This window comes from Mixophyes fleayi, chromosome 8, assembly GCF_038048845.1.
Source record: "Mixophyes fleayi isolate aMixFle1 chromosome 8, aMixFle1.hap1, whole genome shotgun sequence".
Lineage (NCBI taxonomy): Eukaryota > Metazoa > Chordata > Amphibia > Anura > Limnodynastidae > Mixophyes > Mixophyes fleayi.
Genome location: NC_134409.1, coordinates 24,241,463 through 24,256,379, shown reverse-complemented (window position 1 = coordinate 24,256,379; position 14,917 = coordinate 24,241,463). Strand labels below are relative to the sequence as shown.

Sequence of the window (14,917 nt, the reverse complement as noted above, 5' to 3'; positions counted from 1 at the left end):
ACTCCCAGCTGTAAATGACGCCCCTTGTGTTTAACTTAGCAGATATGATATAACCAAAACTTTTTGGGGTGCGCGTAAAGCTCCTCCCTTTTTCCATTGTGTGAACGGGGTGAAGTTCACAGCGGACGGGCATAGACACCCGCTAGGCTTGTTTCAAACAAGCCGTAAGGGGAAAAAGTGAGCGGAGTGCAGAGCTTAAGATCCGTCAAGGGCCCCGGCCAATGGATCATGGAAAGGAAGTACTCTTTTGTTATGTTTTGTATTTTTTATTTTCACACTTCTAGTTCTGGGTGTAGTTATGTTTTTAAATGATAGTAACATAGAAAGTCCTTTTTTAAACAGTAATTTCAAATTTTAGACACTGTTCTGATTCCTAGTGAATTCAGGAAACGGCAATAGCAGTAGAAAAACCAAGTGTCTTTATTTAGGCAAAATATTTAAAGAAGTATTGAGTTCGTGGAATATGCAGATTTCAGGTAGCAGAATAAACAGGTATACTCCCATACACAATTATGAACAGGTGTAATGAATGGCAGGGATAGTCCACAGAAGCAACAGATTCCAAGCAATGGCAAATACAGTTTAAATGCAGGATCAAGTGTATTGAGTTACCCAATTGCCAGGAGGCACAAGGCTCCAGACTAAGGAGGCAGGGATCTGGGGTCCGGATTCCAGATTGCCAGAGGCACGAGGCAGTCCGGGGAAGCAGACAAGCAGAGGTCAGGGCAACAGGCAAACAAGCAGGGTCCGTGAATCAGGCAGAGGGTCACAACAGGAGGTCAAACAGCAGCAAAGCAAAACTGGACCAGGGATAAACAGGAGACAACAGCAGCCAGGTAAAAACGATGAACTGCCAAGAGCACAGATTGAGGCAGGTATTAGAAGCTGTGAGACAGGTGCAGTTCTAATTAGGAAAGGAGGCATGGTGGAAAGTTCAGTAGCAGAACAGCAGCCCCTCTGGTGGCTTTGAGGTACTGCTGCCACATACAAAATATAGGCAGAATCGTAACAGACACATGCACTAACAAAATGTCATTTCTATACCCGTTGTATCCAAGGACCTACATGAGTCTTTATACAGGAAAGTTAATTTTTGCATAACCCTCTCTGAATAAATGTTATACATGGTTGGTGTCTGTTATCACAGCTATAATTGTACACTGGCAAAAAAGTGAGTAAGGGTTGAGACAATTTTATTGCAAATAATCTTTATTTTTTTATGCACCTTTTAATACATGTGTCTTCAGTGTCCCCAGATAACATCAGATGTACAATCAATACAGGACCGTATGGATTGCCACAAAGATTACACGTTCAACAGGCGAGGCCACGGTTCCCAAACGCAATCAAGTTCTAAGTCCCACCATCAACTTTGTTAATCTTATTTATACAAAATAGGGAATCTGGCAGCCTCCCTGTTATTATAAGTTATACAATCCATTATAGGAACAGTATGGGTACATTGGAAATTGTTCCATTATAAAAGGGTCGTTGTAGTATTTACCAACATTTCTAGACGTTTAAACTGTTAAATATTTGGAACTAAATTTTCTTTGTGGGTGAATGATCCGATCCCCACTTCCTGAGTCTGTGTGTTGATTATCTTCTGCCCATAGATTGTACTCAGCATTTATTGAAAATTATAGATAATTTGTTTCCCCTCTAAAGATCCTTCGATGGATATGTCAATAGCAGAGACCTGAATATAGGTATGTTTTTGCTCATGCATTACCATGGAGAAACGTAACAGCTACTCAAGCAATACTGTAATGTCTTAAGCCCCCAAAAATTAGCATTCAGCTCCTGAACTGTTAAGTATATCTTAAACTCAAGCGGATGTAAGGAGTATACTAGCAGTAACATCACTAAGGCACTTTTATCTAACCATCTTCTTTCCAATCTCCCACTATCCTGGGAAACTCCAATACTGTCTTATTACTCCCTTGTGCTTCTCCACTGGCATTAACCGCTTAATTGTGCATGGAAGCTGGACAATATTATGCTCTTCTTATTCTGTCTATAACCTGATATAGATTAGATAGAAAATTGATAAGAAAAACAATGCATGTTAAATAATAAATATACAGAGATGAAGCAGACTGTAATGAGTAGTTCTTGGCTTCCATGTGTCCGGTCTTCTCCGTCAGAATATTTCAAATTAAATGTGTTCTATCTGCGTTGGAATTTGATTAATAATACATAATTCATCCCAGTCTTCCTGCTTTGGTTGTATTAATTGTCATAGTGATAATTTAAGGTATTGCCCGTGGTTCAGTGTCACAGTAATACCAGTCCCACCACTGCGATAATCATGAGGACTCCGGCTAATATACAGATACTGACGAAGACCACGTCGCTGCTGTCCTGCACGCGCTCTGTGCTCTCTGAGGCTTCCGCCTCTGGAAGCTGAGACTCCCCGGAGTTCTCTACTAAACCCAGAAGCTGAGCTGGGTCTGAGCCAGACAGGATGCGCACAGAGGCCTCTTTCCTCTTGGGCTCGCACTGTACCTCGTATTCATGGACGTCCTTCTGAGCACCCAAAGAGAAATCCACGTAAAGGACACTCACGATGACTGAGGTGTTGTTCCTTTTCTGCAAGTGAAACAGAGAACTGTTTGTTACAAGGAGGTATTGTGTCCGGTATCTTAATATTTATATTTAGGATGCCTCAAATCCATGATTTGGTCAAAGTCGACACCCAACCCAACCCAAATCCTGATTTCCCTGCCGAATTAATGAGCCTGGCTCACATCTATGAATTCAGTGGGGTAAAATTACAGGTAAGATGTAATTATTTAAGCTCAAGCTCCTAAACTGTAATGGTTATTAGAGTTCAGCTGGGTAAATGTATCAAGCTGAGAGTTTCCAGGCGGATTTGAAAAGTCAAGATGTTGCTACAGCAACCAATCAGATTCTAGTTTTCATTTTGTAGAATGTACTAAATAAATTATAGCTAGAATCTGATTGGTTGCTATAGGCAACATCTCCACTATTCAAACTCCTCCCCCCCCCCCCCTCAGAGACTCTTAGCTCTAATATGCTGAGCAGAGGATTATTCCAAGTGTGCTCAATAACTGTGGTGCAACAAAGGAATCCACAACACCACAAGCAAATTACAGGTCAACCCACATACTGTGACTGAATAGCAAAACCTAAAATAAAAAATGCCTTACATAAATAAGCTACAACTATATTTAAAGTTTTCATAACGTGATATAACTTAGGTTACTTCACATTTCTTTACCTTTTCTATATAGTTAAGTACAAGTTACTTTACTATTCTCAATCAATCTATAGACTGATTTCCATTCTTTATCTATCTGAGATATATTCAGTTCTGACAAGCCCATGAAACTTTTACATATATAACTATGAGTGTTATTAGTATATATTTTCTATGAGTCAACTTGTATTGGTTTTAGATTTTTTTCTTTTTGCTACTAAGCAGAGTAGCACTTGTCTTCTGTAATATTAAATAAGAGGCTCTAATGATCAACTTACAATAGCACCTTCTGGTCTGGTAGGCATAGAAAGTACTTTTTGTCTACCCTACAAGACTCATGTAGAAATAGGTTTCTATTTTTTTTTTGTCTTTCTTGCCTCCTGTGTAGCCCCTATCATGTTCATAATTTAAGGAGTGAGCAAAAATATGCAAGCTGTCGTGCTCACTTATCCTTCATTTTTCTGCAAAAAGTGACAAAAACTAATAATAAATAGGATTACTGACAGGAAATCTGCTGTTTGTAGGCATGCACACAACATTATCTTGCTAAGTATCAGGGGATTTCAGAGGGCAAGTGGCTCCAAATCGTACACAAAGCAGTTCTAAGTCAGGTCACATGGTAAAATTGATGGCTCTTAACTTCATCATTTACTTACAGATTCCATAGTCTGTCATCTTACAGATAAACATGACAACTATGTATTATGACAGACAGATAATGCCAATGACATGAGCACAATTAAGCATATTGCCTCATAGATGGTCAGGAGCTAGCGATAATAGCAAGAGGTAGTGAAGGATACAGCGTGAGACAAGGTTGTATGAGGGAGGCAGACATGCGACTTAAGGATAGAAATCCCTCACCATGAGAGCTTACATTCTAGAGGGAGGGGGTAATGAGAGACGGTAGGTGCAAATGAGGCAAGAGTGGATGTGGTGAACGGATGAGGCAGAGGGAGTGGACGTAAGGGTTTAGGGGTAGGGTAAGCAAGCATGAAGAGGGGAATCTTGAGCAATCATTGGAATGATTGATAGGGAGAGTCAAGTAGAGGAAGTAAGGTGGGGAGCACAGTGGGAGAAGTCTTGGAGATGGGAGTGGGAGGAGGTAATGAGGAGGGGGGGAGTTGAAGGTCAGAGGAGGAGCAGAGTGGTGAGGTGTATCTCGTGACAAGGTTAGCGATGTATTGGAGGGGTAGCATTGGTGAGGGCGAGCAGTTTGAACTTAAACCTTGAGGCAATGGGGAACCAGTGAATTTACAGAAAGGGGCAGGGGATGAGGAGTAGGAGAGGAAGATAAGTCTAGCTGCAGCATTCAGGATAGATTTAAGAGAGGAAAGGTGGGTGTGGGGGAAGCCAGTGAGGAGGAGGTTACAGTAGTCAAGGTGGGAAATAAAGAGCGAGAGTACTAGGGTTTTAATTACTTCATGAGTGAGGAAAGGGCGTATTTTGGGAACATTGCGGAGGCGGAAGGACTGCGAGAGGGACTGAATGTGAGGGGTAAACCTAATGATGTCAAATCAATGCACTACATTCAGCTTGGTCACCTCTATATATACTGTATTACTAATTACTGCTAGTTACCTGTGGTTCTGTTCCGCATGTATCAAAACGAGCGTAAATCTTGTAGTTGGTGCCAGATAGTTGAGCGGCACAAGCTGGTGTTCCCAGGTAGATGTGAGTTCTCTCCAGCTGGGGGACAGACTGACTCGGGATCAGTATGTGAAAGTCTGTGCGGGTGCAGCTGACATTAATTGGAACCACTAAAGCAGGGAAAGAGTTTCGTCATGACCAAGAGAGTATTGAATCAGGTGTAAAAGTCACCACTTCTGAGCATTTACCATTACCTTGATTACTCTTCAAAAATAGGAATATAGTTATAGCAGCTAAAAATTGCTAAGTACTTAAAGTGAACCTGTCACTTACACAGCGGAGGCAGCCATATTGTGGACAGAGGCCAATGAGAATGCAGACTATCAATTCACTAGCGCCCAGTAACATCACTCTTGCATGAGGTACTGTGTCGGTTTCATGATTTGATTGGCTGTTTTCATGACAATAGCTCAGTCCAATAGAATAGCTGCATCCAATAAGTGTAGACAACAGTTACACTTTATTATAAAACCGCCGATAGAGTTAATACACAATCCCAGCATTATTTTTGCAAGTAACAACACTGAAGCTGAGTCTGTAATTCTCCTAGCAAATCAATAAGAGATTAGAAGGGCTGCTTATAGCTAGTACATTAGAAAACCATTAAAAGCTTTTCCTATATACAAAAAAGTGCATTACAGCAGGAGTGAGAGAAAATGAATCCTGAGGCCAGGAGAGACAGATTGTAAATCACTCTAAATTGCATTTCCTTTGCTTTTATGCTTCCTTATTTAGGACCTATCATCTCTCGGAATAATTTAATTGCACAATGTCTCAGGTTCTGTGTCTGAAATCAGCAGTGGAGGATGGAGGGAGCCACATTCCTGTATTGTGTTTTATAGGGGTAGGGGGGGGGTATTGCCACAAATAGATTGTAGGAAACTTTTGATGAATGTCATGTAACTCAGATCAAACATCAGCGTGGTTCAGGTTCTCTAGCAGAAGAATTATTTTCACTTTATTTGCGTTAAAAGTTCAGAAAAACACAAGGGGGCACTTATAAAAGCTGGTGCAAGACTGGAGTAAGTTTTTATGAGGAAGTAAATGACTTTCAAGGTTGAGATCTATCAAACCTTCTAAAATGGAAAAGTGGAGGTGTTGCCCATAGCAACCAATCAGATTCTAGCTATCATTTTCTAGAATGTACTTTCCAGTACATTCTAGAAAATGATAGCTAGTGCTACCTAGAATCTGATTGGCTGCTATGGGCAACACCTCCAATTTCCTTTAGAAAGTTTACTCAGTCTACCCCTGATATGGTTTCATCTGCTGTGGTGCAAAGTGTGGCTTCTTCCAATGACACAAGCTGGGAGGATTGTGGGTATTCATGCCCCCACATGGAAAAGGGAAGTGCCTATTTAACAGTGGGCCGCAGGATTTTTCTCCACACAAATAGAATTTATTTTCCCACATTTACTTCACTGTCCCTCTCAAGTGTTCAGAAGATTAATTGGATATACGATTCAATATTTGTTACAATAATATCACAGTATAGCACATTATAATCTGTAATTACACCCAGTAATGCTATTTTTCATGGAATAGCCCTGTAGACAAAGGGGTAGTGGACTATAAACTAGTGGGCAGGGCCAATCAGGATTAATGGCATGGTTAGGCAGTTGGTGGGGGTCACATGCCAAGAAGAATTGGCATTTCTAGATCTCTTATTTGGGAATGTTGGCAGGTATATTTAACATAATTTTGGTGATAGCTTTCTTTTAAACTGTAGAGATAGAGCTACTGTGATATACTGAAATATATTTTTACACCCTCTGGTGCAGTAACAGGCGGCCCTCTGAGCCTTCACCTGCGGCCCCCAACTCGCTCCTGCTGTATTGTTAGATTTGTTTGTTACAGCTTGTAGCACTGCTGGTATGTTATTACAGATAGGTGTCTCTTTCTTTGATTAAATGTACTGTTGTAACTTATTACAGAGATAGCCGCTAATGTGCAGCCCTATTGAAGGTTAGAGGGCCGCACCATGCGGTCCCTGAAGTGTTTCAGGTTGTCCATCACTGCCCTGGGGTATCCTTGTTCATAGACCACAATCCCTACTAATAACATACCGTATTTCCACATGTATAAGAAGCACTTTTTCCCCCAAAATTTGGGGTCTAAAAACTGGGTGCATCTTATACAGGGGTAGTAGCGCTTACCCTGTCAGATGCTTCCACTGTCCGGTAAAGTCTTCTTTCTTTTGTCCGTTCTGATCCCGATGCTGGAAAGTCGCTTACCGACCACTTCCTGATGACCGGATGTGGTGCGTGAACCACAGTTGCAACGCACACTTCCGGTTTCTGCATTTGGCGTTTTGTCCAATCAGGACTTTGTCAAAGTCCTGATTGGACCTCCGGTCATCGCGAAGAGGACGGTAAGCGACTTTCCAGCATCAGGATCAGAACGGACAGAAGAAAGAAGACTTTACCGGACAGAGGAAGCATCTGACAGGGTCAGGCAGAATTAGCAATAGGGTTAGAACTCCGTCTCTCCTCTCTGTAGTACCCACTGCACAATTACTCCGCAAAAAACATTGTCCTCAATTTTTTCACATGATTTATAGGTGTGTCTTATACATGGGGAAATACGGTAATTGTGTGATCTCCTGGTGCCACGTTCAACCAGCATTAAACAGACAAGAGCATGAAAGAAGAAGAAACACAAATGTTTTGGCTTCTGTTACTTACTCCCGATATAAAACACCAAGAAGCCCATGTTGGCGGTGTCTCTGTCGGTGACAAGTACCAGTAGTAGGTTGTTCTTGCTGGATATCAGGGGTGAGGGTATCTCCGTCCCGCACCATTTACCCAGCAACTTGTCGCCCACGCTCTGCCCATCGTATACCGCCATGTAATCATAATCACACTCCTCGGTGAGACTGTTTCTCTCCTCCAGCTCCAGTTCCCGGAAAAACATTTTGATGCGAAACCCTGGGGGCAACTGTATGTTCCACTGACAAATAATATTATTGGGGTACATATCCGGGTAACGAGGGCTGGTGATATTGCCTTTCACAGCTGTGTACACATCCTGGCACTCACCTGGGTGAGACATAAAGGAAGAGAGGTCATTGCTGGTAACATGCCAACAGACACCTTTATTATAATACTAAACTGTTTCTGTTTTTGGTATTTTTTGAAGTTCTTTCTGTGGTTAGGACTCAGTATGGGAAATATTCATATTGCTACACTAAATTCTACTTACTTTTAATGTGTACATTAAGTGCATCATTAGGGTTCATAAGATTTTTTATTTTCTTCTCTTTAAATAATAAATGAGATGAGCAGGTTTCCAAAATATAATATTTCTATAGTTTATTAAAAACATATTATGCATAGATACAGTCATACTGGACGAAGCAGACATACGCCCAGGGTCTCAAATGTCAATTGACAATCTATATTTAATTAAGTCATTCTTTTATAATGTTACTCCTTATTTTAAAACACACATTCCCAGCTTACATCGCTGCTGGTACTCTAAGTCTCTACCATTAAAGTGACATGTTCTTGGAGGGCCTTTTGGAAGGGTCGTCTTGACCTTATTTGGAGCCAATATTTCTTTGGCCTTATTCAGATATTATGAAATAATGGAAATTTACTAAAACATGTCTTGTTATATAATTTCTGTATTGTGCAATATGTGTTTTTCCGTTCTCTTAAAAGCACAGAAACAAAATTCAAGTTCATTGGTTCATTCTATTGAACTAATTGGTAATATAGGGTTTTTGTTAATTATTACTTCGACAAGGGCAGTAGTAACCCCCTGCCACATGCCCATTACCATGCGTTAAATGAAACGCATCATATCAAGATTCTCTACGTTGGTATCTTATAACATCATAGGATTAATAAGATCTTTACTTCAATTTTACAGAAGGGACCATAGAACTTTACAAGACAAAGGGAGGGGGTATCCCAAAAGCTGCCCAGAGAGGGCAAAACATTGAAATAATGGTAAAAGTACACTGTACCAAAAGAGGGCAGATCAGAGGGCCGCAAACTGCAGATCTCCTAGCAGCACAGCCCAAACCTCCTTATGATCCCTGGTAATAACCGGGGTCCGTTGGAATCTGCTATCTCCAGACCCTACTTTCTGACAGTCCACTTCTTGGACAGTCACAGTGGACTGTATTAAAGTGTAGGTAGTTATTTTACAGGCTGAAATAATAATGTTACTGAGGTATGAGGGAGTTTGTGCCTCAGTGATATTATTGGTTCTTAGTCAATTGGTACACTGATATTGGTTTCCCCCACTGTGCAGACACTTTAATAATTTGATATATATGAAGTTGGGACTGAATTTCTATTTGGACGCAGCCAAACTGCTTATGAGTGTGGAGAGTATAACATTCTCCTTCTGCCCGTACCGGATGAGAAGTAAGCCTTGAATCCACGCCCTCCGATGTTAAAGTCAGATTTAAACACTACGAGCAGCTCATTGGAAGATGATGTGGTGTCTGGGGGCTTGGTCGTGCCACAAAAATGGTCAACTTGTTCTTCCAGGCCGAAGCCATCATAGACTGCAACATAATCAAAGTTACATTCCTGGCTCTCCAGCTGGAAGTCTGTAAAAACCAGGCGGATCTTGGAGTGAGGAGCCGCTCGGATCAGCCAGTGGCACTCTGCATTGTTGGGGTAGTTGTCAGGGTAATCTGGACTGGTAATTACCCCAGAGAGACCAGTGAGGACTCCTCCACAGATATCTGTAAGACATGTGATAACAGTATGAGTAAACCATCAACAACTCAGCAATAGGAAAAATACCTCTAGATATGCTTTAAAGTAAATCTAAAGCCTACAGAAAAGCTGAAGTAAAATTAAACAAGTAAACAAATAATAGAGCTTTTTTCAAACAGGAAAACAAACAATATGACTTCACCACTAAGTTCAAAATGGCTGCTGCCATGGTGTTGAGAAAGTATGTCCCACTTAATATTGTGTAGGTCCCCCTTGTGTCGCCAAAACACCTCTAACCTGTCAAGGCATGGACTCCACAGAACCTCTGAAGGTGCACCATGACTTTAGCAGCAGATCCTTTAATGCCTGTATGGCGAGGTGGAGCCTCCATGGCTCGGACTTGTTTCTCCAGCACATCCCACAGATGCTTGATCGGATTGAGATTTGGGGAATTTGGAGGCCAATTCAACACCTTGAACTCTTTGTCATGTTCCTCAAACCATTCCTGAACAATTTTTGCAGTGTGGTAGGGAGCATTATCCTGCTGAAAGAGGCCACTGCCATCAGGGAATACCGTTGCCATGAAGGTGTGTACTTGGTCTGCAGCAATATTTACGTAGGTGGTACGTGTCCAAGTAACATTCACATGAATGCCAGCACCAACAGTTGCCCAGTAGAACACAGCCAAAAGCATCACACTGCCTCCGCCGACTTCCCTTCTTCCCATAGTGCATCCTGGTGCCATCTCTTCCTCTGGTAAACGACGCACATGCACCCAGCAGTCCACATGATGTAAAAGAAAACATGATGCATCAGATTAGGACACCTTCTTCCATTGCTCCATGGTCCAGTTCTGGTGTTCACGTGCCCATTGCAGGCGCTTTTAGTGGTGGACAGCGGTCAACATGGACACTCTGACCAGTCTAAGGCTAAGCAGCCCCATACACAGCAAGCTGCGATGTTTGTTCTGACACCTTTCTATCATAGCCTGCACTAACTTTTTCAGCAATTTGTGCTACAGTACCTCTTGTGGGATTGAAACAGATGGGCTAGCCATCGCTCCCCACGTGCACCAATGATCCTTGGGTGCTCATGACCCTGTCACCAGGTTCACCGGCTGTCCTTCCTTGGACCAATTTTGCTAGGAATTATATTAACCACTGCATACCGGGAACACCTCACAAGACCTGCCATTTTGGAGATGCTTTGGCACAGTCGTCTAACCATCAGAATTTCAATGCCGCTCAGATTCTTACGCTTGCCAATTTTTCCTGCTTCCAACACATCAACTTCAAGAACGGACTGTTCACTTGCTGGCCTAATACATCCCACCCCATGACAGGTGGCATTGTAACGAGACAATAACTGTTATTCACGCTACTTGTCAGTGATTTTAATGTTGTGGCTGATCGGTGTATCTGTATGTGTGTGTATAAATATATATATATATATATATATATATATATATATATATATATGGTAACCATTCATTGACTGTCATAGACATAATAAACCAGATACCATAATGGGATACTTTGAACTACTGAACAAAGAACATTACATAATGCAGAGGGTGTATCAAGTTCATTTATAGAGTAAATGTCCAATTATCGGGACATTGTGCTCCTGTTCATACACAGTATGTGTTTTAAAAATATTTGCACCAATAGATTATCCCCAATACTTTTGCCTTGAAAAAAAAGGATTCTTTCTGTTTGATAGTGCTTTCCCTGTCTATTATACTGCTATTAAACACCCAAAGCAGGCTGTGCAGTATCAGGCTAAAATCCATTGTCTTTTCCCCCCAGGTGCCAAGTGCTTGTAAATCCCACCAGCCAATTCTTTTGTGCAAATATTTACCAGGGATAACCAGTCCTCCAATTGTACAAGGCAATATAGAGCCATGTATCATCTCCATATAAGAGACTTTAATAGATAATTTGTTTTAAAGCCCAGAGAATAAAAATGCATAGGGACAGCACCAGGGACTAAAATTTCCCTAAAGCTTGGGACTGTCCATAGACATCAGGGAAGCTGAACAACCAACGTGAAACTCTCGGCCTGGCGGTTTGTATTCCCTGATTTTTGAGCAATGCCGCTGCAGAGGGAGAGGCTCAAACTGTTATTGTGAATAGAAGTCTCGCCGGCCGTTCAGATACCCTTCCTTCAGGATAAGGTGAAGGTCGGGGCAGGCCATGGTGTAAAACTATGCAATACCAGCGCCAATGGTTGTCTGGGGCAACCAGCTAGAAATGTTACAATAGGTTAGAAGGTTACAGGTTTCTAGTGAGGGGTTACTATTAGTGAATATGTAAGGGACATAGTATATTTAAAATTCTGGCGTTAGCCTTTATGTAAGTAAAATTAGTTTTAGAAATCAAGCAAAAAATGGGTACTTTAAGACTCAAGACCTGAGCCCTTGGCCCCAAAGCTTAACAATGCTCCTAGGTGTGCTGTAGCATACATTGCTCTGTTAGGCTGGTTACCCATTGGCGTTAAGAAAACACTATGGGCTATATTTCCTAAACTGTGGGTTTGAAAAAGTGGAGATGTTGCCTATATCAACCAATCAGATTCTAGGGCCTGATTCATCAAGGATCTTAACTTGAGAAACTTCTTATTTCAGTCTCCTGGACAAAACCATGTTACAATGCAAGGGGTGCAAAATTAGTATTCTGTTTTGCACATAAGTTAAATACTGCCTGTTTTTTCATGTAGCACACAAATATCAACTTTAAATGTCAGTGTACACATAAGCTATCAAGTAATTGTGTGCTACATGAAAAAACAGTCAGTATTTAACTTATGTGCAAAACAGAAAACTAATTTGCACCCCTAGCATTGTAACATGGTTTTGTCCAGGAGACTGAAATAAGAAGTTTCTCAAGTTAAGATCCTTAATGAATCAGGCCTCTAGTTATCATTTATTTAGTACATTTTACAAAATGACAGCTAGAATCTGATTGGTTCATCACAACTTTTTCAAACCCGCAGTTTAGTAAATATATCCTTATGACACTGCATGTTAAGCGCATTCCAAATTTGACATGCAGTAACCAGTGCTTGCACTAGTGGTGGTGGGGGAGGGGATTATGGACCATTAATCCCCACTGACCCTCTTGTATTCACTTGAAGAACACAAGTAAATAGATCAGGCAACATTAAAAAAACACTGCCTCACAACCGCTTCTCTCGAGTGGGTATGAGATCATTTGAACCAATATGTTCCATCTCCATAACATGTAATGCTTTTATTAGTGTTAACAAATGCTAATATAAGCATGATATTCAGCGCCAGTGGGCAATGGCAGTATTCAGATGCCATATAACAGATTATGTCCTTGCTTTGTTCTGATTATCGCTTAAAAGTAAAAGAGGGCAAGTTATCCACTAATACAAAACATACATTTTTAAATGGCCTAGATTTACTCAGGAACCTTCGTTCATATGTAACCCGAGACAAGTTTTAGATGGATCACAAATTAGATGTTGAAAAGTTTGGGGTAAGTTAGTTTCACGCAGGTAACTCACCTTTCCTGTATGTAGCAGAGAATCCTGTGCTGCCCACGTGTTTGTCTGAATGAAAAACAACGGAGAGTACATGCCATGATGATGTGAGATTTGGAGGGTAATGGGAGCCACAGAATGTTCCTAAAAGGTTCCCCTCGTCCCTGGACGCCCCATTGTAAATCTTGACATAATCATACTCGCATGCATCATGGTACTCGAGACTGAATTGTTGGAAGGTGAGTTGAATGGTGGAGCCCTCAGACACAACAATGAGCCAGTTGCACTCGGTGTACGATGGATACACCCTCGGGAAATTGGGAGTGGACAGGTGTCCTACAGGAGCGGAGAGCACGCCCCCGCACTTAACACCTGTGAAAGGAGAAGGAGGATCGTCATTATACATTATCGCAAGTTATCCCCAAAGAGCCATTTTGTTAGTATAGCCAAATTAGAACTGCACTTTAAAATCCCTCCATGTCGGCTCTTTTATTGAAGCATCCATGGACCAAAAATGAAGGCTTATTTTAGCAGCTAAGTAAGACCTAACATTTTATGGTTAATTATCATATAAAAGCCTAGCCAAGAACTATTAAAGTCCTTTAAGTCTTATTTACAATTAAAATTCCTCCATTGTGCATCTTGAATGAACATAATACAAATGTTGCATTAGAAAGGTAAAAAGTAATTTGAGAGGTTTCTCTCCCTTTGATGTAAATGACCTCAGGAAATCCCTCCTTACCTTTCCGCGCGTGAAACCCGGGAGCTTTCCATAACACACTTATCATGAAGATAAACTTGCAATGAATATTCTGCATATTGCAGCGCTCGGACTGTAATATATCCACTGTGCTCGGGCTCCAGTACAGATAACTCACAGAGACAGAGCTGCTATAGAATAAATAATTCATCTGTTGTCTGAATAGGAACTTGATCCCACTTTGTTCTCCACCCTTGATGTTCTGATGTGTATTTGGTTGTCCTCGGATTTACACTGCATTAAATCACAGAGATATCTGGGCGGAATTCAGGGCTCACACTGATGGTGACGAGGGAAAAGAACGTACAGCCACGATAGTTCTAAAGTAAAGCCTAAGTGTAGTGGAAAAATGCATAATATTGCAATACTTTATGTCCTACACCGGTGGTCATAGGTCCTAGGAGTGCAAGAATCACTACAGATATGGGCCCAGCACATCTAGTGGGCCTAAATCACCATTTATTTATATAGTGCCACTGATTCCACAGTGCTGTACAGAGAACTCATTCACATCAATCCCTGCCCCTTTGGAGCTTACAGTCTAAATTCCCTAATACACACACAGACAGAAAGAGAAAGAGAAAGCGAGACTAGGGTCAACTTTGATAGCAGCTAATTAACCTATTAGTATATTTTTTGGAGTGTGGGAGGAAACCGGAGCACCCGGAGTAAACCGACGCAAACACAGGGAGAACATACAAACTCCACACAGATAAGGCCATGGTCGGGAATTGAACTCATGACCCCAGCGCTGTGAGGCAGAAGTGGGGGATAGTTAGCAACATTTTAAAATAATGACTGAGGACACTTAGTTGTTGGGCAGGCGACTCCAAACATATCATGTGATACAATCTTGGCGCACTACAACCCCCATTGTCACGAACACCCAGCGTGCCTCAGATACAGCAATCTGAAACAGTTGACCATGGCTGGAGTTCCCTTGGTCACATACACATGTAGCATGAGCCTCACTTGGCTTCGTAAATTCACAAAGAATCACGGAGGATATGCTAAATTAAATGTATTTAATCCGAAAAATGTTTCCAAGGCTTAAGTACAAAACAGTTAATATCAAGACATACAAAATAAGTTGCACAAATA

General features: G+C 41.4%; 2 protein-coding genes across 3 annotated transcripts in view; both read right to left on the bottom strand.

Moving 5' to 3' along the window:
* Positions 1-1,191: 1,191 nt before the first annotated feature.
* On the bottom strand, positions 1,192-14,381 carry CDCP2 (CUB domain containing protein 2). 2 transcript variants are annotated; one of them, XM_075182141.1, is made up of 6 exons: positions 13,799-14,381; positions 13,081-13,428; positions 9,240-9,575; positions 7,558-7,911; positions 4,805-4,983; positions 1,192-2,592 (listed from the first exon to the last, which is right to left on the bottom strand). In XM_075182141.1, exons 1-6 carry the CDS (start codon positions 13,965-13,967, stop codon positions 2,278-2,280), a joined length of 1,701 nt encoding a protein of 566 aa, XP_075038242.1. In that variant the 5' UTR covers positions 13,968-14,381; the 3' UTR covers positions 1,192-2,277. The 2 variants fall into 2 exon arrangements, with proteins under 2 accessions (XP_075038242.1, XP_075038240.1); XM_075182139.1 differs by lacking the exon at positions 13,799-14,381 and having other exon boundaries at positions 13,081-13,656.
* Positions 13,351-14,917, bottom strand: part of CYB5RL (cytochrome b5 reductase like) — a 39,050-nt gene continuing 37,483 nt past the window's right edge. Inside the window, exon 7 of the transcript XR_012678467.1 lies at positions 13,351-13,428. The gene's annotated coding sequence lies outside the window, so the exon portion shown is untranslated. The remainder of the gene's footprint in view (positions 13,429-14,917) is intronic.